The 22,283-nt window shown below is 49.6% G+C and overlaps 1 protein-coding gene across 3 annotated transcripts in view; it reads right to left on the bottom strand.

Moving 5' to 3' along the window:
- Positions 1-20,595, bottom strand: part of ITPKB (inositol-trisphosphate 3-kinase B) — a 105,062-nt gene extending 84,467 nt beyond the window's left edge. For 2 of the 3 annotated variants that reach the window (XM_044943096.2, XR_006551194.2), the window contains exons 1-2: positions 20,296-20,595; positions 16,793-18,926 (exon numbers count right to left, since the gene is read on the bottom strand). In XM_044943096.2, coding sequence (XP_044799031.1) covers positions 16,793-18,712 — 1,920 coding nt within the window. In that variant the 5' untranslated portion in view covers positions 18,713-18,926; positions 20,296-20,595. The remainder of the gene's footprint in view (positions 1-16,792; positions 18,927-20,295) is intronic. The other variant, XM_006046084.4, reaches the window with a different exon arrangement.
- Between the last annotated feature and the right edge of the window lie 1,688 nt (positions 20,596-22,283).

Here is a 22,283-nt window from a genome sequence, read left to right as displayed (position 1 = left end):
CTTTACCACTGCGCCACCGGGGCAGCCCACCATTAGGGAAAAACAAAACCACCATGAGACAGCCCTGCCTGGCTATCAGAGTGGCTAGAAAAAAAGATAGCAGCACCACCACGTGCTGGCGAGGATGCAGAGAAACTGGATCGCTGCTGGTAGGAACACACAAGGGTGAGGGCATGCTGGAAACAGTTTGGCAGTTTCTTAAAGAACTTAATAAATAGGCAACAGCTTATGCCCCAGTGACTGCATTCCTGGACATTCAATGCAGGGAAATGAAAGCTTATGGCCACAAAAATAACCTGTACATGAAGGTTCACGTCAGCTCTATCTAAATTGCCAAATAATGGAAACCACCCAGATGTCCCCTCTTAAATGTGAGAGTTTCTTCAGCGTCTCAGAAGCCACGCCAAGGGTGAGGATTCCAACTGACAAGCTAAGGGACCCCTGAGAGTGTGGCGCTCGCTCCACGCCACACCTTTGCCCCGTGGCGGCCGTTCACCGCCCCACGTGGCCCCTACACAGTGCTCATCAGAAGCCACCTTCACTGGTGACGGTGCTCTGCTCCTCTCTAAGAAAGCGCTCAGAGCTCACGCCTTGTGGTCTCGGCTCTGCCCACTGAGGCTACCAACAAAGAGGTCCCTTCCTGCAGGTCAGTAACCCCGAGACAAGCATCTGTGGGAAGCTGGGGCCTCCTGGCCATCTGCCCCTTTGGAATAAACTTCTTCCCTCTGCTCATCCGGTGTCTCCTAATTTAGCTGAAGTCTGTAGGCAGGTGATGCAACCTGATGCACCCACTTCAAGTTTAGGTGCTAATGTTATGTTTGAAATATAAACCCCGGACAGGCTTTTACCCGTGCTGTTTGAAAGGGGCCAGAAAGCCTGGGGCTGCGCAGTGTAATCAATCCAGGAACCTGTGAAATGGAGAGGCCCGTGACACCCACGCTGGGTGGCCTGGGGAACCGGGACTCTAGAGATCAGAGCTCTGTACCTGCAGGACCCCTGCCGGCAGCAGTGCCCTCTCTCTCCTATGGGAGGAGGCAGGAGAGATCCCAGGCTGCAAGAACCAAGGCCTGATGCCCTCCCCTCCTGCCATGGTCAGAGGTTCACCGACTGAGCAGTGAGCAGCTTTTTCACTTTTTATTGCCCTTTTGGGTTAGGAGTTCTTCACTTTTCCCCTCCCTCAGGCCAGGGGCAGAGAGACAGCTCCAGAAGCTCACTTCTGCTACAGTTCCATCAACCCATCTGTTTCTGCACAAAAGCCTATTCATTAGAAGGAAAAGAATACTCTCTTAGTTCCACCTCTGTGAACAGAAAACTTATCTCGAACAGACTAAAGTGCTACTCCAAGGCACCTGTGTGAAGACAACTCTCTTGCCCCCCAAGTGGAATAAGTCCAAGGCAGCAAGCAACTCTCGGAGAAGGCAATGGCACCCCACTCCAGTACTCTTGTCTGGAAAATCCCATGGGCGGCGGAGCCTGGTAGGCTGCAGTCCATGGGGACACTAAGAGTCAGACACGGCTGAGCGACTTCACTTTCACTTTCACTTTTCACTTTCATGCACTGGAGAAGGAAATGGCAACCCACTCCAGTACTCTTGCCTGGAGAATCCCAGGGATGGGGGAGCCTGGTTGGCTTCCATCTATGGGATCGCACAGAGTCGGACATGACTAAAGCGACTTAGCAGCGCAGCAGCAGCAGCAAACAACTCTAGTTCCCTCCACCTGTGGTTCAAACCTCCCATCAGCCCAGCATCTGCTCTGCTTTGATGTTTGGTAGCTAGGTCTAACACTTTGCGACCCCATGACAATAGCCCACCAGGATGCTCTGTCCATGGGATTTCCCAGGTAAGAATACTGGAGTGGGTAGCCATTTCCTTCTCCAGGGGATCTTCCCAACCCAGGGATCGAACTTGCATCTCCTGTATTGCAGGCTGATTCTTTACCACTAAGCCACAGGGGAAACCCATCTTCCTCTGCATTCAGCACAGTTAGTCCTCATCTTCCAAAAGCACAAGGCCTGGAACTAAGCTCAGCAGCCCTCTGCATGGAGCTCCACCCACTTCGTCTCTTCTCCAGGTAACATACAAAGGAAGGAGCAGGGACCTGGGAGACACTGATAGGTTCAAATACCAGCCGTGCCACTGACCAGCTGTGCCCTTGGAACTGGCGACCTCATCTGCCTGATCCCCAGTCTGCTCATTATATAAGGGGGAACCTAACAGATGCCTTGGAGAAATTAAAGTAACTTATGGAACATGCCTGGTACATAACATATACTTCAGAAATCACAGCTGCTGTTACTTCATCGGTACTGTGTAGCCTAAGACCGCATTTGTAACAGACGTGCCACCAACTAGTGTGTGCTGAATGTTTGTTAACATTATAACTCCCAGTGAACATCAAAAGAAAAATTTCTGAGCCAGGTCTCCACTCTCCTATCCTTCATGCAGTTAATTTTGTACAACTTCTATTCAGGACTTACAGTCTTTTGTTTTTAGAATTTTATTTATTCATTAATTATTTTGGGCTGTGCTGGGTCTTCATCGGGGTGTGGGCTTTTCTGTAGTTGGGAGAGCAGGGGCTGCTCTCGAGTTGCGGTGCGTGGGCTTTTCATTGCAGTGGCTTCTCTTGTTGCAGAGCACCGGCTCTAGGGCATGGGGGTTTCAGTTGCTGTGGTTCCCAGGCTCACAGGCACAGACTCAATAGTTGTGGTGCACGGGCTTAATTGCGCCGCAGCACGTGGGATCTTCTCGGACCAGGATCGAACCAGTCTCTCCTGCACTGGCAGGCAGATTTTCTTTACCACTGAGCCACCAAAGACCTTACATTCCCTTTTACAGTACCTGGTCATGGAGTCATACTGAACTATTTTCTGAAGTTCTTGAAATCTTCTTTCCAAGGTCACATGTCATATGTCTGCAAGCCACAGTCAGAAGCCCCAGACTAATAATCCCCAGCAATGTGCCACCTGGGACATTCAGGGCACTTCCCACCAGGCTAACCCACGCCGACCTTTAGGGCCAGCTCCCTTCCTCTGCATCTCCTGGTGAGACTCACTGCCTTCCTCTGGGGATGTGGTATTTGAGGCCAATGGTGACAGACCAGAAAATCTAGGCCAGTCCAGAATGCCAAAGAAAGAATGCCAGGAAGAACCTCTGACCTGCAAGAGTTGGTTCAGTTTCTCGGCATGAACCAGCAGCCCGCAGTGAGGCGGGAGGCGGTTCCCTGGAGGGAGTGGGCTGATGCTTAATGTACAGTGTGATACCGCAAGGTAAACAGCGTCCCAGACACTGCTCCATATGGCCTTAGCCTGGGATGGAAACTAATTACCATCCTGTGTATATTTCCAGGTCAGAGCAATAAGGGAGCTACTGTCCAGCACACTCACCATCCAGACCGCCTCTGAGGTCAAGGCTGCCACATGCTAACAAGTTCTTTTCGTGGTTTCATTCCTCCCAGACGTCAGCCCTTCCATTGTGCGAAGAGCAGGAGACTGGGGCTCAGGGGGATGTTATCATAGGCCAGCCCTGAGACCCATCTCTCCAAAAGGGTATGTGGTCCAGTAACATCATGGGAAGGACTCAACAGTTCAGGGTCTAGAAACTCTGCTCGGACATCGAGTGGCCGACTTGGGGGTGGGAAGGTGAGTGAGGACCAGAGGCAGGCAGGAAAGATGTGAACCCCAAGGAATCACAGCATAGGCTGTCACCGCATATTACAGTCAAGAAGGAAAGGGGGATTTCCACATTGGCAGTACACGACAGGAGAGGCCCGTGTTTGGCAGGCAGGGTGCCCAAGATGGTGGTGATGTGTGGCCCAGAACAGTCTGTGCTGCTCGGTGGGTTGGGGAAGGGGACCCACCTGTGGCCATGCAGCCCCAGTTGCTGGGAGAGTCTACACAGGCTCCTACAGGCCCTCCTGCAATGCCAAAGTGTGCTGGTGTGCCCCGGGCGGTCCAGCTCAGCCGGGCCACCTGACTGTGCTCTCCCACCACACCATCCCCCACCCTCCCGGCCCCAAGAGCAGCTCAACAGGTCTGTTGAGCCAGGACAATGGCAAAAAGCAGCTGTGGGGATGCAAAATGCTGGACAAGCTCTCCTGTGCTTTCTTTCCTTTGGGGTGTGCAAAGCGGGCTGCAGAGACCCAGCCTGGGCCTCAAGGCCTCAGTTGGGTCTGCAGTGGAAGAAAGCATCTCTTAAATCTAATAAAAAGTGAAAAAAGTGCAAGTGTTAGTCTCTCAGTTATGTCCAACTCTGCGACACCATGGACTGTGGCGTCTGTCCATGGGATTCTCCAGGTAAGAATATTGGAGTAGGTTGCCATTTCCTCCTCCAGGGGATCTTCCCAACCCCGGGATGGAACCTGGGTCCACTGCATTGCAGATTCTTTACCCTCTGAGCCACCTAAGAAAGATCGTGTCTTCTTCTCGCTCTCTCTCTCTTTTTTTTTTTGTAAGTCTTTATCGAAAGTGTTACAATACTGTTTCTATTTTATGTTTCGGTTTTTTGGCTGTGAGGCATCTTAGCTCCTCCCCCCTCCCCGCCCCCCGCACCGGTGGAACCTTCACCCCCTGCATTGAAAGGTGGAGTCTTCACTACTGGACTGGCAGAGAAACCCTAAGAAAGATCCTGTCTTAATAAGCGTGTGCCCAGCCCACCAGCAGACACAGTACAGGGAAGCAATGAAGGCCAATCAAACCACATACAAGTTCAAAGACCTCCCTGGTGGGAAGAGCCACAGCTAGACAAAGTGGTGGTGTTTCTTACACACACACACACACGCACGCGCGCGCGCACACGCACGCACACACACACACACACACACACACACTCCATCCTCTCTCTTATGCATGATGGTGACTCTAAAAATGCAGCAAGAAAGCAGAGGAGCAAGGGGAGGGGAGAGAAGAGATCTCTTCCCCCCAGAAGGCTGGGCCTCCTGCCTGGGGAACCTGTCAGTTTCCACCTCCCAAACAGGACAAGAGGCAGGTCCCAGGTGAGTAACCTGACACCTCTTGCCCAGCAGCTGGATCTAATGGATTGTTTTCTACTCTTGAAGCTCTGAGCCCTGAGGACAAAGTGAGGCCTCTCCTACAACGGAGAAACCTTCTTGGAAAAATAAATCCTGCCACCCATTCTGTCACCATCCTTCACAACTAACGGCACTTTGGGGTGAGGTGGCCGGGGGCCACTCCGCGAAGGCAAGTTAGGGTCCTGGTTGGGGACGAGGGGCCAGAGACAGGCTGCCTCTATCCCTGCCTGTTCTGTGTCAGGACCTTGAGACACACAATCTCAGCTCATCAGCTCCAGAGCCCACGAGGAAGGGTGGTCATCCTCACTTGGCAGATGAGGAAACCGAGGCTCAGAGAGGTGAAGTTCTTCTCTGAGACAGAGTGAGGGTGTGACTTCACCTGTGGCTGGCCGGAGCCCTCTTCTCCAGCAGACCCCCCCCCCAACTTCCCTACACCTCCCACTAACCTCAGCATCCAAAAGACCTCAGTCCCCACTTTTTCTTCTAGGGGAAGAAGGGCACCAGCAGGCAATATTCCTTTGGGTACCCTCAGCACTTTCACCTAAACAAAGAGAATGGTGGACATTGCAAGTTCAGCTTAATATGCTCAGGAACGACAGCGAGGCTACCTCTAAATCCTCCCACCTTGCTGTCTGTTGAGCATTTCATACATCCAGACACGGTGCCAGGCACTTCACACATGGCCTCATTTAAGGCTCACCATCTTAAGGCTGGTATTATCAGCCCCACTGCACAGATGTTGAAACCGAGGAACAGAAAAGTAAGACATTTCTCTAGGGTCACACAGTCAGGAGGTGGCAGAGCTTAGACTCAAACCCAAGACTGTCCTGACCCCACACCAGGGCTCTCTCCCTGGAAGGGTCTACACAACCCCTAGCCCAGCCAGCCTCCCCAGAACTCTTCCAAAGATTCAGACTCAAGCGTCTCTGGTAGTTCAAAGAGTAAAGAATCTGCCTGTAATCCAGGAGATATGGGTTTGATCCCCGGACAGGGAAGATCCCTGGAGAAGGGCATGGCAACTCACTCCAGTATTCTTGCCTGAAGAATCCCCACGGATAGAGAAGCCTGGCGGGCTACAGGGCATGGTATTGCGAAAAGTCAGACACGACTGAGCAACTAAGCACAGCACAGATACTAAGTAAAAGCCCCTCCCAAGTTTTCCTGACCATGCGCCTCTGGTCGACTGGGGTGAGGATGTAGGGGTCCCTCAAGACCCCATCTTAGCCTCACAAGAGCATATTTACAGCACAGTCATTTAAGCATTGCATTAAGGTGGGTGCCCCCATCCTCTCCAACCTCCAAGAGCCTTTGGATCCAGAATAGTGTCTTTGCTTGACCACTTCTAACAGAGATAGCAAACCCTTCAAGGCCTTGACTATCTTCAGTGGCTGCTGCCCAGATTCCTCTATTCCTTGTTCCACGACACGCACTGAAGCTTCCTGCATTTTCCATGCCAACACCAATTCATTATTTATTAACTCATATTTAATGACTGTGCTTGTTTAATAGTTAGACAACTTGTTCTTGCATTTCGCAAATCTCAAGTATGTCTGTTGGCATCCACTTCGCCCTAGAGGGCACATCCCCAAGGACAGGGATCGCATCAATTAAGCCATTCTCCTCAGCAGAGGTAACTGCAGACAGAGATGGTAGACCAATGCCTGTTGTTTGGGCAGCCACGGGGGTGCCACCTCCGCCTCTCAACATGGGCAGCCACCGGAAAGGAGGTCCAGCTCCGGGCACGGGTTTCGGGATCTAGCCAGGGCCCAGCCATACTTCGGAAGTGCCCAGCATCTAACTGCCGAATGAAATGTGTGCTTTAAAGACTCAAGATTTTGCTGAAATCTTCTCTTTCACTTCCTAAGACACAAGAGAAAACCACCACACAGTACTGGAAAAATCAATGCCCCCATTAAGCATCCCTGGACTCCAGATGGAGTTGTGGTCTGGTCTCAATTATTCAGGAGCTGACAGCCCTGCTCGAGGTACATCAGACCCCTGCTCTGAGCCTGCTCCTCACTCCCGCCAGCCGTTCCTAGTGTCCATCGCATTCGCAGGGTTAGCAAACCACAGAAGCATAAAGTGCTCTGGCCGCGATGGTCACTCAGGCAGGAAGAGGCGCTACTGAGCAGCTGGAGTGGAACTAGGATGCAATTCCGAGCGTCTGCTCATCCCTGCTTCCCAGCCCCACCGTCATGCCCAAGTCAGAACTGGCTCTGCTATGGACATAAAGGTTGTCTCTGACATACTTCTTAGCAATTTCTCCTCCGGCAACACAGACGTGGGCGTATCTTGCATTGGTACAGTGCTTGCCCTCATCCATCCACTTTTGGAAAGATTTATAAAAACAACATCATATTTATACACCTGAAAGTAATATGATACCGTAAAGTAACTATATGTCAACTTTAAGAAATAATATAGATCATTGTTTATTAAAAAAAACAAGTATACGGAAGGGTATGCATGACAGAAATAAACAAATGAGTACTGGAGAAATAAAGAGAAAACTTGGGGGGAAAAAAGCAACATCATAGTACTCATAATAAAAAAAACTTAGACAGGAAAGCATATACTCTCAAAATGACTCTACAAACACAATGTCATTTGAGAGTCACAAAAGACCACACGAGATCAGAAGATGATCGATACACCCATTTTACAAATGACGTCACCAAAACCCAAAGAAGCCAAGGACCGAATCTGAGAGTCCTAGTCTTTCCAGCACACTGCACTCCTGGAGCAAGACCTTCTCAGAGAACGTCTTGTGTGTCCTAAATTACTGGAATTAGCTAAATGCTGAATACTAATGAGCACTTAATGCTGTGACAAAGACGATGACAATGGTGAAGAGGAGGAAAAGGTTTCGATGGTCTCATGCAGACTAAAATATCCACTTATAACGCATTCAAAATGTCCCGTACGTCAGCACATTTTTCTATCTGTAAGGATTTTCCAGAAGTCTCTCAAACCAGTGTCTTCCCAACCTCCCAGCTTGAACACACAGCGACCCATTTTCCTATGCTTGGCTCAGCAACCTGGGTCTCAGGATCTGCTGTCCCAACAAAACCTCCTAGCCATTTCTTAAGAGCCATTTCTTAAGCCACTGGCTGCGGTTGGATTTTCCACTTGACATTGTTAACAGATTAAACTGTTTATCTCATTGTCATACACAGGCCTTTTCAGTTTCCTGCTAATAGATTCAGGTTAGATAAGGATTACAGAAGTGATACTCCCTGAGTTCCTCTCTGCACCCGAGCCGGTATCCTTTCCCCATAGTTATGAGGTGTATTTTCTTAAACCTACTCTTCAGATAGCTAACTTGCAAAAAGAACACCTCACACACCCATGCATAGCAGAGGACTAGCCAAACACCAGCTCCTACACAACTATGGAAGAAGCGCTTAACACGAGATCCTGCTGAATTATACATTTTACGACTCAGTCATCAATTGCCATAGAGAAGAAGAAAACAAATTGAGCTGAGCCTGGAAAGAATGTCAGCGAAATTGGAAAAACACTTGCTGGGAACCGCCTGGGGGTGCAGGGACCTCCCCAGTAACTGCCGGGGTCCCACAAACTCACAGCATACCAAGAGAGATTGCGGGGTGAGCTGGTGGATGGCTGGTCACCGGGGAACCAAATCCCTCCATTCTGAGGCACTCTGAAGACTCCCCATAGTGAATGAAAATATTAAGCGCTGTTAATATAAAATGTATTACAGCTTCTTCTTGGGAAACAGTACAATCAGTTTATTCATCCTGATTAAATGGATGGTGGGGGGAGTGGGAAGCAGAGGACCCACTGAGACGGGTCAAGAAAGAAAACTGCTGTCACAGTTCCAAAAGCCCAAAGCAAAAGTACCTCGTTCCTACCTTCTGGACGCATTAAGATCAGTTTTATAAATGTGAGCAAATAGACCAGGTTCTGCTTGGCCAAGGAAAGGGCTTACCCTGCATCATAATACTTACATCATCTCTGGGTTGTTGTTGTTTAGTTGCTAAGTCGTGTCTGCCTCTTTTGTGACACCATGGACTGTAGCCACCAGACACTTGTGCCCATGGGATTTCCCAGTCAAGAATACTAGGGTGAGTTGCCATTTCCTTCTCCAGGGGATCTTCCTGATCCAGGGATGGAACCTGTGTCTCCTGCATTGGCAGGCGGATTCTTTTCCACTGAGCCACCAGGGAAGCCCCATCTCTGGGTTAGGCAAACCCTAATCTTAGTCACCAGGTCAATGGAAATGATCTCAATGCCTTTGTTTGAGATGCTGCATCATTTTATTTTCCCTTTCCACCCAGAATCTTACCACAAAGGTAAAAAGCTAGACTAACAGAATAATAGTGACCTTCAAGAGGGTGGGATCTCTTCAGTCCAATATTTATCACCACCAGATCAAATGAGGAGTTTTTTTTTCTACTTATTCTACAATGGGAAAATAAAAATGTATCCCCCCCTCCATGTTCCACCCCCACCTCTTTAAATCCTACATAAATATGAACTGCAAAGGTTCATTCTGCTTGCTTACTGTCAGTACCTCCTTCTTTTTGGTTATTTATAAAACTTAACAGCCGGTTTGGAGCAAAACAGAAGTAAAATTTTCAGCAAATTAAACATGTAGTACTGACCAGTGGCCTGAAGAGATATCTTTTGTTGAATGGGTTTCCATTAAGTAATATCAAGTCAGTAAAATGCCCAAGTAAAACTCAACAGAGGGGAAAGATCAGATCTCTAAGAGTGAATTCTTAATGAAACTGTTTTAGAAACACTCCAGACAAGTTAGTCAAAAGCCTGCGTGTTGGCTTACCAGTGAAATGATGATCATATGTCATTCCTCATCAGAGAAAGCCTGGAGGGCCCTGCCTTCCCATGAGAATCATCAGAGTGGTCTTCCCTGCTCAGGCACTCTGGGAGATCTTGTTCCCTGAGGCTGGTGCTGGTCTTTGATCCCCAACCCCAACACTGAACCAGAGGAAACTACACTAGGAGACAGAGACAGAAGATAAGACCAGCCTTCTCACTGTTGTATGAACTGCACTTGAAGGAGCTGCTGTGGTCCCACAGTCGCCTGTGAATTCACACAGAGAGAGTGAAGTCGCTCAGTCGTGTCTGACTCTTTGCCATCCCATGGACTGTAGCCTACCAGGCTCCTCTGTCCATGGAATTTTCCAGGCAAGAGTACTGGAGTGGGTTGCCATTTCCTTCTCCAGGGGATCTTCCCAACCCAGGGATTGAACCCAGGTCTCCTGCATTGCAGGCAGACACTTTACTGTCTGAGCCACCAGGGAAGCCTGGTGAATTCACAAGTAGACGGTAAACACCGGGTTTTGAGAAATCGATTTCATTCTAGCCTTATTGGGTGAGGCATAATCATTTTCTAGGATTGTAATGTAGTACCTAAACAAAAATCTTAAGCTGCTACCAAGCATTTCTTCCAAGAGGCCCAGTGGATTTTCCAGACATTACTACTCAAGATGTCTCCTAACTCCACCTCCACTAACGTTAACTGAGCCTCTACTACATTCTGGGAACCATCTAAGGCACTTTAAAACACGGCACTCCTGAACTCTCATCCCCTACTCTGCAAGGTCATGCCTTCACTCCCCATTTTTCAGAGGGTTTGCAGGCACATGTGGTCTTGGATTTCACCCAGTTCTCAGAAACCTCAGTCAGGCACCCCTACTCCTGTGGCAGAAAGGTCTCGGGCATGAACAACGAGCTTGTCTTCATTGTTCTTTCCCCCCTTTCTTTGTCCCTCCTCTTGCAGATGACTCCACAGTTCTTCTACAGGTAGACAATGCAGCAGAGCTACTGCCTGTTACCCATGCATTCATCCATTCCATTAACCAACATTTCAAAAGCATGTCCTATGTTGAAAGCCAAGGTGGATCTTCCCAGGGCAGTAAGGAGTTTATCCACTAATGAAGTTTTATAAGTGAAAAGAAAAATGTAAAACATGACTATATTGAATACTCTCTGGCCTCACTTTCCTCATCTGTAAAACGTGGATATTGGAGGAAAGGAGCTCTAAAGCCTCTCCCAGACTCAGATTTATATTATGATAATTATGCAGGTCATAGAAAAAATTCTGTTATTTTTTTAAATTCTAAGAACAGAGGCCTACCTTCCTAATGAGATCATATTTATATCTATATTGTCTTTTAGCCCAGGAGACCTGAAGTGTCTTTAAATAATAATTCACCTCTGGAAAAATGAATGCCCAGGTATCTGGTGGGGCCACAATGAGAGAGGTGAGGGCACAACTGCAGCAAGCTGAGTTTGACTACAGGGTCATAGGACCAGGTTGGCAGATTCTTCCAGCCCCCCCAGTGGCCTCCACAGTCAAGCAGACTGGACCCACTGGTCTGAAGGAATGCTATAAAGCTGAGTGTTCCTATGTTGTTAGGTCACCTATGGTGCCACAACCCTTACTTAACTAAGCTGACAGTACGCAACCACAGAATGGCACTCAGGAGAACTGGACTTACAAAACCCCAAATATTCCAACGAGACAATGGCCACTGGCACTCTAAATGGCTTTTCATGTTACCAACAAGTTCACAGTTGGGTTTGCTGTGATTTTGTAAACAATGAGCTCCCTGATACATGAAAAATAAATCATTCACAATGTCAATTCCACCTAGTCAGGAAAAAAATAATTGCAAGACACATTTGTCATGGACTGGAGGGCATGACATACATAACCTACAATGCCAGTATTTCATCTCTTAACAAAACCCATAGACGGGAGTTCCCTGACAGTCCCATGGTGAAGACTTTGCCTTCCAATGCAGGGGATGCGGGTTCGATCCCTAGTCCAAGAGCTAAGATCCCACAAGGCTTCCAGCCAAAAAAACCAAAACATAAAACAGAAGCAATATTGTAACAAATTCAATAAAGATTAAAAAAAAAAATCTATAGACCCTTCCATGCTGAGGGTGTGCCCACAACACAATATAGAAGAGTTCATGAGTTAATCCTGAATCTCTGATTACCTGAAGTCTACAAAGCTTGTTCAACCAGGACATAAAATTATTTCCATTAACTGCTTTAAATTCTACCTTTAGATAACTATATTGAAACCTCACAAAATAAAACAAGCCTAAACGACGTTATCAATGCTCCTAGGAATGTAAATAAACTACAGAGGACTAATCTAATCTGTAACTACATTTACCTGGTATGTGCCAACAAAAATCAGAAAAGGGACTCGGTAGCAACTCAGCGCTAAAAACAAAAGTTCTGAAAATGCTTTATGTAACACCTGAAATACATTTCTCTAAAAGCAGAAACTGTCCAGTCTAATATTGGTTTTTTTGATTTTGTTGTTGTTAAACCTAAAAGCCTGGTAAATCTTGAGATGTGTTTTTGTGATGCCTAAATACCCATCTCCGTTTTTCTCTGTCTCACCTTTACTTGAAGGATTTTAAGCTGGATGAATTATACTTTCATCTTTGATAATACAAATTCTTTGAAGTGATGTTTTGGCTCTGCACCAGCAAAACCTCAATTTCCAAACTTAAATATCTGAGGAGGCCAAAGCCCTCAGATAACAGAATGTATTTTTCACTTTTCAGGTTAGCATGCTGGCATCCTACCAGCACAGCCTCTAATATCAGTCTAATCATTAATGAGAATCTTGGGTATAGTACTGATTTATTTGATGATGCTTTTTCAATGTGGAATTATAAAGAAACATTCTTTCAGGTAAGAGAAACAGATCAATGAATAGGTCTGAGAGAAAAGCACAGAATTAAACGTGCCCTGTTTCAGACTCAACTGCCTGAGGTCCACACCACAGAAATCTTGTCACTTTTCCAAACACTCTGATACCTATTTCATATACAGCAGGTTTTGAATCCAATCTCTAGAATTACATAGTCACGCAGAGTTACAACTCTACAGGTCCCCGTGAGATCATTCTCAGGCAGAGTGCATATTTTAAAATGGGAATCTGAGACAGAGCTGCAGTCTTTAGGTCCCTTTGCCTCTCTGAGTCTTGGTCTCCTACCTAAATAGATCAGGGTAACAGTCAGAACCTCACATAAATGACTTAGGGTTCTCTCAGATCTGAAAGGTCCTAAGCCCTTTCCAGAAAGACCCTCGCCACACACCTGAGGTGGAAGGGTGCCCCATTTTAGGAAAACAACATATGCAACCTGAACTCTTTACCCCATAAATCTGGGCCTTCAATATTCTCTTCCAGAATTTTCCACTTAAAAGAACTTACCACTAGATTCATTTCCCCCTCAAAGATCCCTCTAAGACTTCTAAATTTTAATTGGAAAAATTTCACACTTTTAAAAACCACCTAAAACCATTTTAAAATGTTCAAATTTTTTTTACCATATATTAGTTTGCTTTTTGAACCTGAAAAAAAGACAACAAAATTAGTTAACACGAATAAAGTAAAGGAAACAAAATTTCAAAGGCCCTGAAAAAGTAGTAACCCCCAAGAAGGCAAAGATTTTCTATTATACTTCTTTATATGCCCCCAGATAATCAGACCAACATTTTGTTTTCGTTATCGTACACATGACTGATAGTACGATTTTGGAATAAATCAATAAAAACCTATTTTTTTAAGTAAAAAGCATGCTTTTCTTAACTTAGTGCTTTAAACCTGGCATTTCAATGGCCCACTTACTTTTAAATGGATTAACAGAAGGAAGTCAAGAACTGTTGATTAATTTCTAGTTGCCTTAAAGAACAAGCGAGAACACCATTCTTCCTCAGGGCAATTCATTTCTGTTCAGATCTCAGAAAAGAGTAAATGTGAACATGCCTGAATTTAAGCCATTGAACGCAAGGCACGTACGACAACTACTTCTGAGCAAATTTCAAGCGTCTGATCCTTTATAAACAGACACACAGGTGCAAAAATTTGGAACATTCTATTTCCGAGACAAGCATATCTGTCAGGCTCCTCTGAAGCCTGAAGCCCAGGAAAGGCCTCAAGCACTTTGCATGTTTCTGAGGGTGTCTTTACAGCTCCTACCCAGGGAAGCAAATGAGCAGAGAAGGTTCTCACCACACACCCGTTGAGTAAAAAGGCCTCTGCTCATTTGCATCATCTAAATGGCTAAAGGAGTTTCAGAGTGTGTTTCCAAACGACTTTTCACTTTGTTTTTAAGTACAAGGACGTCTTCGAATCCCCCTGCACCGAAAGCTGGGGCTTCTCACAGCCAGGGAGCAGGCAGAGAAGCCAGAGAGCAGGAGAGCTAACCTGGCAGCCAGGCTTCAGGCTTTGCGGGGCTGTCACCTCCACCGGCAGACACGTCACACAGAGTCACCCCTCACACACAGCGTCACACAGAGTGACCCCTCGGCAAGAGCACGAGAAGGTTTAACTCCGTGGAAAGACAGGGTGGCACACACACACACAAATGTTCTCAGCGTGGGTCTAAGGGTCAGGGGTTGGTTGTGTGACCGCCAGGCTGAACACTCAGGTTTTCAACCTGTGCGTCCCAGTAGGGTGTTGGGAGTGTGCGTGGGCACGTGTATGCCCCTGAGTGCAGGGCTGCAGTGTAGACAGAAGCAGCACAGCCCAGAGAAGGGGACTGAGTGTTGACCGAACCTCAAACAGCGCCAGCTCGGGTTTTATCTGTCAAACACTGAACAGCCCAGCCGAAAGGCCCAGTCAATCAAGTTGTCTGGCCTTCTGTAGACAAAATATCCATCTCAGGTAATCAAGTGATTTTTGACCCAAAGAACAGATGTTGCGGTGTCACTGATAAGGCTCCACCATAACAATCTGTACAAAAAAAGAAAACTGAGTTTATCACTCAACCAAAAACTCAAAAGTCCCTAGGATCCCATAATTTCCAGTTGGCTAACCACCCTTCCCTCCCTCCACCCCCCTCCCCACTCGCCCTTGGCCTCATGTGATTCAGAAAACGAGGCTGTCGGGGGATTTTTTTTCCCTGGCCCTATTCTGTGGGTGTCTGAAACCTTATTTAAAGGAGGGAGGTAAGCTGGACAGCCGTCAGGCCTCATTTCCACCTCTGGACCTGTTTGCTAACTTGATACCACTCAACCCTCTGGTTTCTCAGCTGGCATCCTTCTGGCAAATGAAAAAAAAAAAAATTATCACCTGTCATTATTTATCTCCCCTTTAACTCACTTCCAGACAAGAGCCCTTTTCAAACATCAGGACACACAAAATACTTTGAGAGCCAGCCAATAGGAGCTGCTAATCCACCACTAGAAAGGGCAAATGGAAAGTTGGAGAACAAGTGAAAAAAAACTTGGCTGTGCCGGCTGCGCTCCAGGGTTTAAAAAGCCAAAGGGAGGAGAGGAACAGAGGACCGTCTCATGGGCCTTTAATTGTGGACAAGAGGGCAGAGAAATCTGGGCCATAACTTCAGTGAGAAGCATATTCCACCTTCCCGTTACCACCATCCCCTTCCAGGTGGACCAGATGTGTCCATGTCAGATGCCTTGTGCTGGCCACAAAATGCCAGGGTGATGGGGACCACTTTTTGCATATACATTTGCCTCCCCACCATCAGCAGAAAGCAGAGTCTCATGAAAAGAAACGCTTGGTCTTCTGAGATTCAGACTGTGATTTCTGAAGTGGGAGTGTGATAGAAATATGCTTTGGAGTTCAAAATACCTTAGAGAAGAATGTAGTGTAGAACTATAAAGTTCTCAGCTGCTGTGGCTTAACACATTGAGTGAATAGTACGTGATATTCAAGATTAAGTCGGAAGACTACCTACTACAATAAAAATGCAGACTTTCCCCCAAGGTAGCACAAGAACCCCCTCATACACCAAACTAGGAAATTCCCCAGACTCTGGAAAAGCTTAGAGAAAGTCCAGACCTTTTCAGAAGCGATAGCTTCAACTCTTATGTCTTCCGTCCGATGCTCTGATCCTCCTAAGAGCTAAAACAGCCTAGCACTGAGATAAACCGTGTACAGAAATAAACCCCTGTCTGCTGCCATAGCCAGAACAACATGTCAAGTGTGCCGAATCACAACAGATGCACTTGGAAATGTACTTGAAATGTACCTGTACCAGACAATAAGTATGTCCATGAAGAGGTATATACCCTAAGGGTATCACCCAGGTGTTTATCTCAGGCAATTCAACCTATTGTAATATTCTGTCATTAAAGAAACCGTCTCCTTACCTCAAACCATGCTTTTCATTTTAAATCATACAGCAAACTGTTTCTTACATCTGTTGGCCCCACAAATATTGCAACATCCTGACAATTTACTGAGGTGAGGTGGTTCTTCACCCAACAGACACAGCCATTATCTACAGGTTTCAGGGACCTGTCACAGAATCACATCACTCATTTTCCTGGCCTATTAGTACAGGCTGAGTTAATTTGCTGACATCCTTGTCAGTTTCCCCTCTGCCTAAATGAATCACAGAATTAAAGGGTTTCACCTGATCAGACAAAAGCTACACCTCTGTTCTCTATCTCTGGAGATTAATCAGGAAGCCTTTGGTAACACTCGTGAATATGATCTTCCCAAGAAGTGAGTGGTGACCTACCCAAGGTACCTTTAAAAATGTCTTTTAAGATGTACATGGAAACAGTAACAGAAGTGACTCCAATTTGCTGTCCAAGCTACAAAGCGCAGGGCCAGGGCCTAGGTGCCTCCCCAGGAACACCTGGAGAGAATTACACGTTGTGACTGCCCCAGGGCCCTGGTCAGGGTCTTCCCGACTCAGTAGAAAGTAAGAAAAAGGGACACATGGGCATGAAAGCAGCACAAGTTCTAGAAAAATCTCAAGGCAAGACATACCACTCTGGGCTTCTGCTGGTCCAGGGTATGCAGGAAGGCAGAGTTGGGGTCCAGGCAGCGCTCAGGGTCACTGGAGATGTCCTCCTCCGAGTCCTCATAGGAGGAGGAGAAGCCAGTGGAGGAGGCAGAGGAAGAGGAGAGTTTCCTCAGCGGCAGGCTGCCCCGAGGGCTTCCCTGCGCCTCCTCCAAGGCCCTGTCCTCCTGGGCATCCGCATCTGTACCCATGTCTGTGATGATGACGGCAGGGATGCTGTTTCGGCCGCAGGCCTCTCCCAGGGGAGGCTTGTCCTTCTGTGCTGGGGAGAGCCGCTCTGGGCTGAGGTGGGCGTCTCTGCCCTGTGGCTGGCCTCCCCAAGTCCCCTGGGATTGCACCGCTGTGCCACACGTCCAGGCCAGACAGGCTTCTTCCATGGGGCTCAGCCAAACCCTGGAGGTCCCAGGCGGCACGCCCACCCTGTCCCCAGGAAAGTACTGGGGTTCTTTCAGTTCTTTTGCAGCTTCCCAGCAGGGCAAAGTCTCCAGCATTCCACCAGAGGGAACTCCCGCCTCCACCTCCGGGGTTCCTGGTTGCTCTGAGCTGCTGCCCCCAAGCAAGCCCAGCGTCGCGGACCCTTCATCCACTTTGTTAGAGGCCGGCGGTGCCTCCCTGAGCACTAGGGCCCCACTTTGTGTCCCGGCAGAGCCTCTGGAACCCTGCCTGAACCAGGTCGGAGCCTCAGGGAGCTCCACCGGACTCTGCGCGTTCCCAGTCCTCTCCTCTGGCCTTCCGTCGGCCCCAGGCGCCCGGGAGCCCGGCATGCCATCGGACAGAGTTCCTCTCCCCACCTTCCCAGGGGGCTCTCCGCTGCGGGGTCCGCCTCTCTCTGGGGCCAGGCTTGTCTCACTGCCAAGAAACTGCCCCTGACTCTTGGCCAGGGCCTCCAGGGGGTGTGCACCCCCAAGTTCACGAGCCTTCTCAGACGGCTCAATGAGGGCAGGGTCGTGTGGATGGTGTGGAACGGTGGATGTGGCTCGGGCTGCCACTGCTGTGTCCACGGTTAAGTTCACTCTGACCAGTCCCAACGAGGGAGCCTGGGAGTTCTGAGTTCCCAACGGAGGAGACCCCCTCTTGTCAACTTCCATAGCGGTGGGTGAGCCACAGTGGGGTCTGGCAGGGAGCGCCTTCTCCATTCTCTCCGAAGCGCTGGGACCCTGAGCCCCTGATCCTGACGGGGCCGCAGGGAGGAGAAAAGGTGCCACTACTCCCTCCTTGTCCTTGGAGAGGCAGACGCTGGGCGAGCCTCCTCTTCTCCCGGATTCGACCTCGGAAGTCTCCGGACATTGTTCCCCCCAGGACTTGGTCCTCCGCTCCTCGCTCTGAACCAGGACCCTTCCTGGGGGCTGACTGACGCTGCGCAAGGGGCACGGGGAGGGCGAACGAGCCCTGCCCAGACGCGGGCTGCGGGGCGGCTGCGTGGCGGAGCTTTGTGCCTGGATGTGCGCCTCGAACATGCCCACTTTCTGGTTCACCTGCACGTTCTGCAGCTCACGCTGCAGGATTCGAAGCTTCCTCTTGGCCTCCTCCGGCCCAGGAGGGGAGAGGGTACCGGCGGTCACCATCTGCTGCTCTTCCCCTCTTAGACGACCGGCCCAGCTCGGGCTACCCACGCTGCTGCCGCTGCAGCTGCTGCTATTCAGCCTGCGCCGGCCACTCCGCCAGCCCGGGGGGCTCCCGGGGTCCTCCGGTGACAACGACTCAGCTGGGGGGAAGAGGAAAGAGGAGCCACTCCCGGGGCTGAAAACGCTGCCGGGGCTCAACACGGCCCTCCCTGGCGGCTGGGGCGTCTCGTTGCTGCTGGACCGAGGGCCGCCGCCGCTCTTCACCTGGTTGGCGCTATTCATGATCACCAGGCTGTTGAGGGCATAGCAGTACATGGCCATAGTACTGGGTCCTGCGCGCTGCCCGCCGCCGCCGCTCCAGTTCCCGCTCTGCCGCCGGCGTCTCCTGCTCCCGCGGCTCTCGGCTCTCGGCTCAGCCGCGGAGGCCCGGCAGCAGCGGCTCCGCGCGCAGATGGGGCGGCATGGCCTGGGCGGCGGGCGGGGGGCAAGACAGCGGGCTCAGCCCCCGCCCAGAGGTCCATAAACAACAGCGCCGCTGTGAAGACACAAGGAAACAAGTCAGGACCCCAGAGGGAGGGTGTGGGGGACGGCTAGGGGATTAAGACGGGCCCCGGCCCACGGAACCCCAATCTGTCGGGGATCTGGTGCCACTGGACGTCTTATATACAGGGGCAGTGCGGCACGGCGAGGACATAAACCTGGGGGGGCCCCCCTCGGCCGCCGGCGCGGTGGTGATGTGATGCGCTGTGTGTGATACGCTTGAAGGTCCCTTCCAATTTCAAAGGCTAAGAGTTGTTTCCAGAGACACGCGGGACAGGCGGGGAACGATATACAACTACTTGAATCCTATGTGCGGGGCGCGGCAGATTCTGAGCTTTCTGAGAGTGAGGACACCCTCTCCACCGTCTCGGGGTCTCCTCGGCTTTGCAAACACTGGCTATACCGTGTATAACGGGACAGCTTTTCGCCTCCTCCCTCCCCCCCTCCCCATCTTGGGCTTCAGGATGTCCTCGCTCCACCTTCTCTTGGCCATCAGGGACCGACTCGGAGGAAAGCTGATGTGAACCTGCTTTTCCCGGCCGCTGCCTGCGCCCGGGTCTGGGGCGACCCCTGCTTGCCTGCCGTTTACCTTCCTGACCCTGGCCTTGATGCTGTGTCCCTCGGCCTACGACGGCCTGGGCGCGCGGCAGGGCGGCAGCCGAGGCATTTTAAGCACTGGCTTTGTCGCCAGTCCCCAAACAAGTGTGTTTTGTGAGTGTGGGCGCGTCTGCGCGCGCCCGGTGTCGAGGCGCTGCGCGTCCCCTGTACCGGAACCAATACTTGCCGCCCCCCACCCCCACCCCGCCGTCGCCCCAGTGGAGGGGCGTGTGTGTGTGTGTGTGTGTGTGTGTGTGTGTGTGTGTGTGTGTACGCGCGCGCGCGCACGCGTGGGGACAATGAGTCCGCGCTCCACACACCCCGTGTCCGAGGACGCGGCTGCCTCTGCGGGCTTCGGGACTCGCGTCCACACCGATGCGTGTGCGTTGCTGCAGCAGGGCTGGAGCCCTGGCTCTGCAAACCTCCCGGGGTCCCGCTCTAAGCGCCGAGGCCGCGCGGCCGAGTGCAGGGCTTCTCCGCATCCAGGGCACCCTCTCCCGGCGCCAAGCCGGCCGCCCGGCGGCCCGAGCCCGCGGATGCCTGCAGCGCGCCGGGGTAGGCGGCGGAGAGCCAGAGGTCCGGAAGAGCAGAAGAGACGGCGAAAACTCGCCTGTCCTTCGTCTGCACGCCGCCCTCCCCTTGCCAGTCTCCCCGGCCCACCTCTCCGCGCTTTTTCGGATCCCAGATTCCTCAGATTCGCTCCAGAGCAGGCAGTGAGGGGAAAGAGGGTTCGGAGGCGAAAGCCATTAAAAAGTCGCCAAGCTTACCTGCAGTTTCTCAGATTCCCGGGTCCTGTGCAGACTACATGACCCAGGGACGCAGACCTCGTAGGTGAAAGATGACTTTAAAAGTTTTTTTTTTAAAGCTCAGAAACGATTTCCTCACTTCGTTTGGAAGACAAAAAAAGGGGGAGTGGGAAAGAAGAGAAACCGGTTGGCAGGGGCGGGAGATCCGGGCAGTGGCGACGCCGGCCGGCCCTGCACGCCCTTCTGGGCCGTGGAGATACTACCCTGTCAGTGTCTGCTCCCGGCTACTTCAGTGTTTGTTCAATGTGCGATTAAAAAAAAAGTTGGGGCGGGGGGTGGGGGATTAGGGGTGGAGGAGGGAGGAGGGAGAAAGGCGGGGGCTTGGGGGAGGAAAGCAGGAAGGAAGTTGTGAGCCTGTCTGGGGTTGAACTCAGCGGAACAAGTTTTTCTTTTCTTCTTTTTTTTTTTTTTCTATTGCTTGGCAAGACCGAGGGAGGGAAACACTTAAAAAAAAAAGTTTCCATTGTTAGCTAACAACAAAAAAAAAAACCTTTTAACTTCTGCGGGTTAAAGATATACGATCCATTTTCCACCCCCTATATCGAGCCTCGCTGATGGCTAGCTTTATGAAACTTTTTTTTTGAAAAATGTTTTTAATAAAGTTTGAGTGTGCATTTTAAGCAGAGCAAATCATGGGGATCTTTTTAAGCATTTTAAACGGGCTAAAGCCTCACGTAAACGGTTTATGTTCTTGTACACAAATATGCAAATTCGAAGAAGGTACTTTGTGGGCACCTCCTTGCAGAGTTGCAGATTTTAAATGCATCACAGTTGTATTTTGGAAGACTGGTTGGGCTGTGAGCTGTTAATGGTTTTGCAGTGCAATTGCTAGTTGTATAAACACGCCTTTGCATTGCACATTTTTCTGTTATTAAATGCACTCAGCAAATGTGACATTGGCATATTTTTTGCACTTCATTCTCAAACTTATTTTAAGAAGGATAGCCCTGGAACTAAGAAGGCCTGGGACCCATTGCTCAGTCTCCTGCAACTGGATCACTTTCCAGAGGCATTTTCCCCCACCATCAGCAAATACTACCCGACAGGGATATTACCCATTTAAGCTCTGGTGCTGCAAGTGTGTTTTGCATAATTCCCTAAATCCTAAACTATAGCATTTCGTGGAAAGAGGAAAAACCCAGCTGCCAGGCTCAGGAAATGTAAAATACTAAAGCCTGAATCAGTCCTGATATTCCTATTAGTCATAATTTAGACAGAAATTTTAACTTTGCTTGTGGCAAACCTGTCTCGTGATTGTTTATGTAACAATACTGTTTAAGTGACAAAAGCAGCCTGCTGCTCCATCAGGAAAAATCTGATCTTAAATCTGAAACCAAGAGATCTTCTAGCTAAGAATTCCCAGGAATGAGATAATGTTGAGTCCTACTTGTTTTTGGTTAAATTTATTGATTAATTTATTTATTGCTGTGCTGGGTCTTAGTGGCTACGAGCAGACTTTCTCCAGTTGCAGTCTGTGGGCTTCTTATTGCAGTGACTTCTCTTGTTGCAGAGCGTGGTCTCCAGGGCGAGTGAGCTTCAATAATTGTGGCATACGGGCTTAGTTGCCCAGGGGCATGTAAAAATCTTCCCAGACCAGGGAATGAACTTGTGTCACCTGAATTGGCAGGCAGATTCTTAACCCCTAGACCACCAGGGATGTCCGAGTCCACTTGTTTTTTAACGTGCCATGTTGAGAAGACTGAGCCTGAGTCCTCTCTCATTCCCTATGTGAAGTGAAGTGAAGTGAAAGTCGCTCAGTCCTGTCCAAGTCTTTGTGACCCCAGGGACTATACAGTCCATGGAATTCTCCAGGCCAGAATACTGGAGTGGGTAGCCTTTTCCTTCGCCAGGTCCCATCCCCTATAGAAGTAAGAAGTGAAGTCGCTCAGTCATGTCTGACTCTTTGCGACTCCATGGACTGTGGCCTACCAGGCTCCTCAGTCCATGGA

The sequence above is a fragment of the Bubalus bubalis genome, chromosome 5, assembly GCF_019923935.1.
Source record: "Bubalus bubalis isolate 160015118507 breed Murrah chromosome 5, NDDB_SH_1, whole genome shotgun sequence".
NCBI lineage: Eukaryota > Metazoa > Chordata > Mammalia > Artiodactyla > Bovidae > Bubalus > Bubalus bubalis.
The sequence above is the reverse complement of the archived record's forward strand: the minus strand, read 5'-3'. Positions and strand labels throughout refer to the sequence as shown.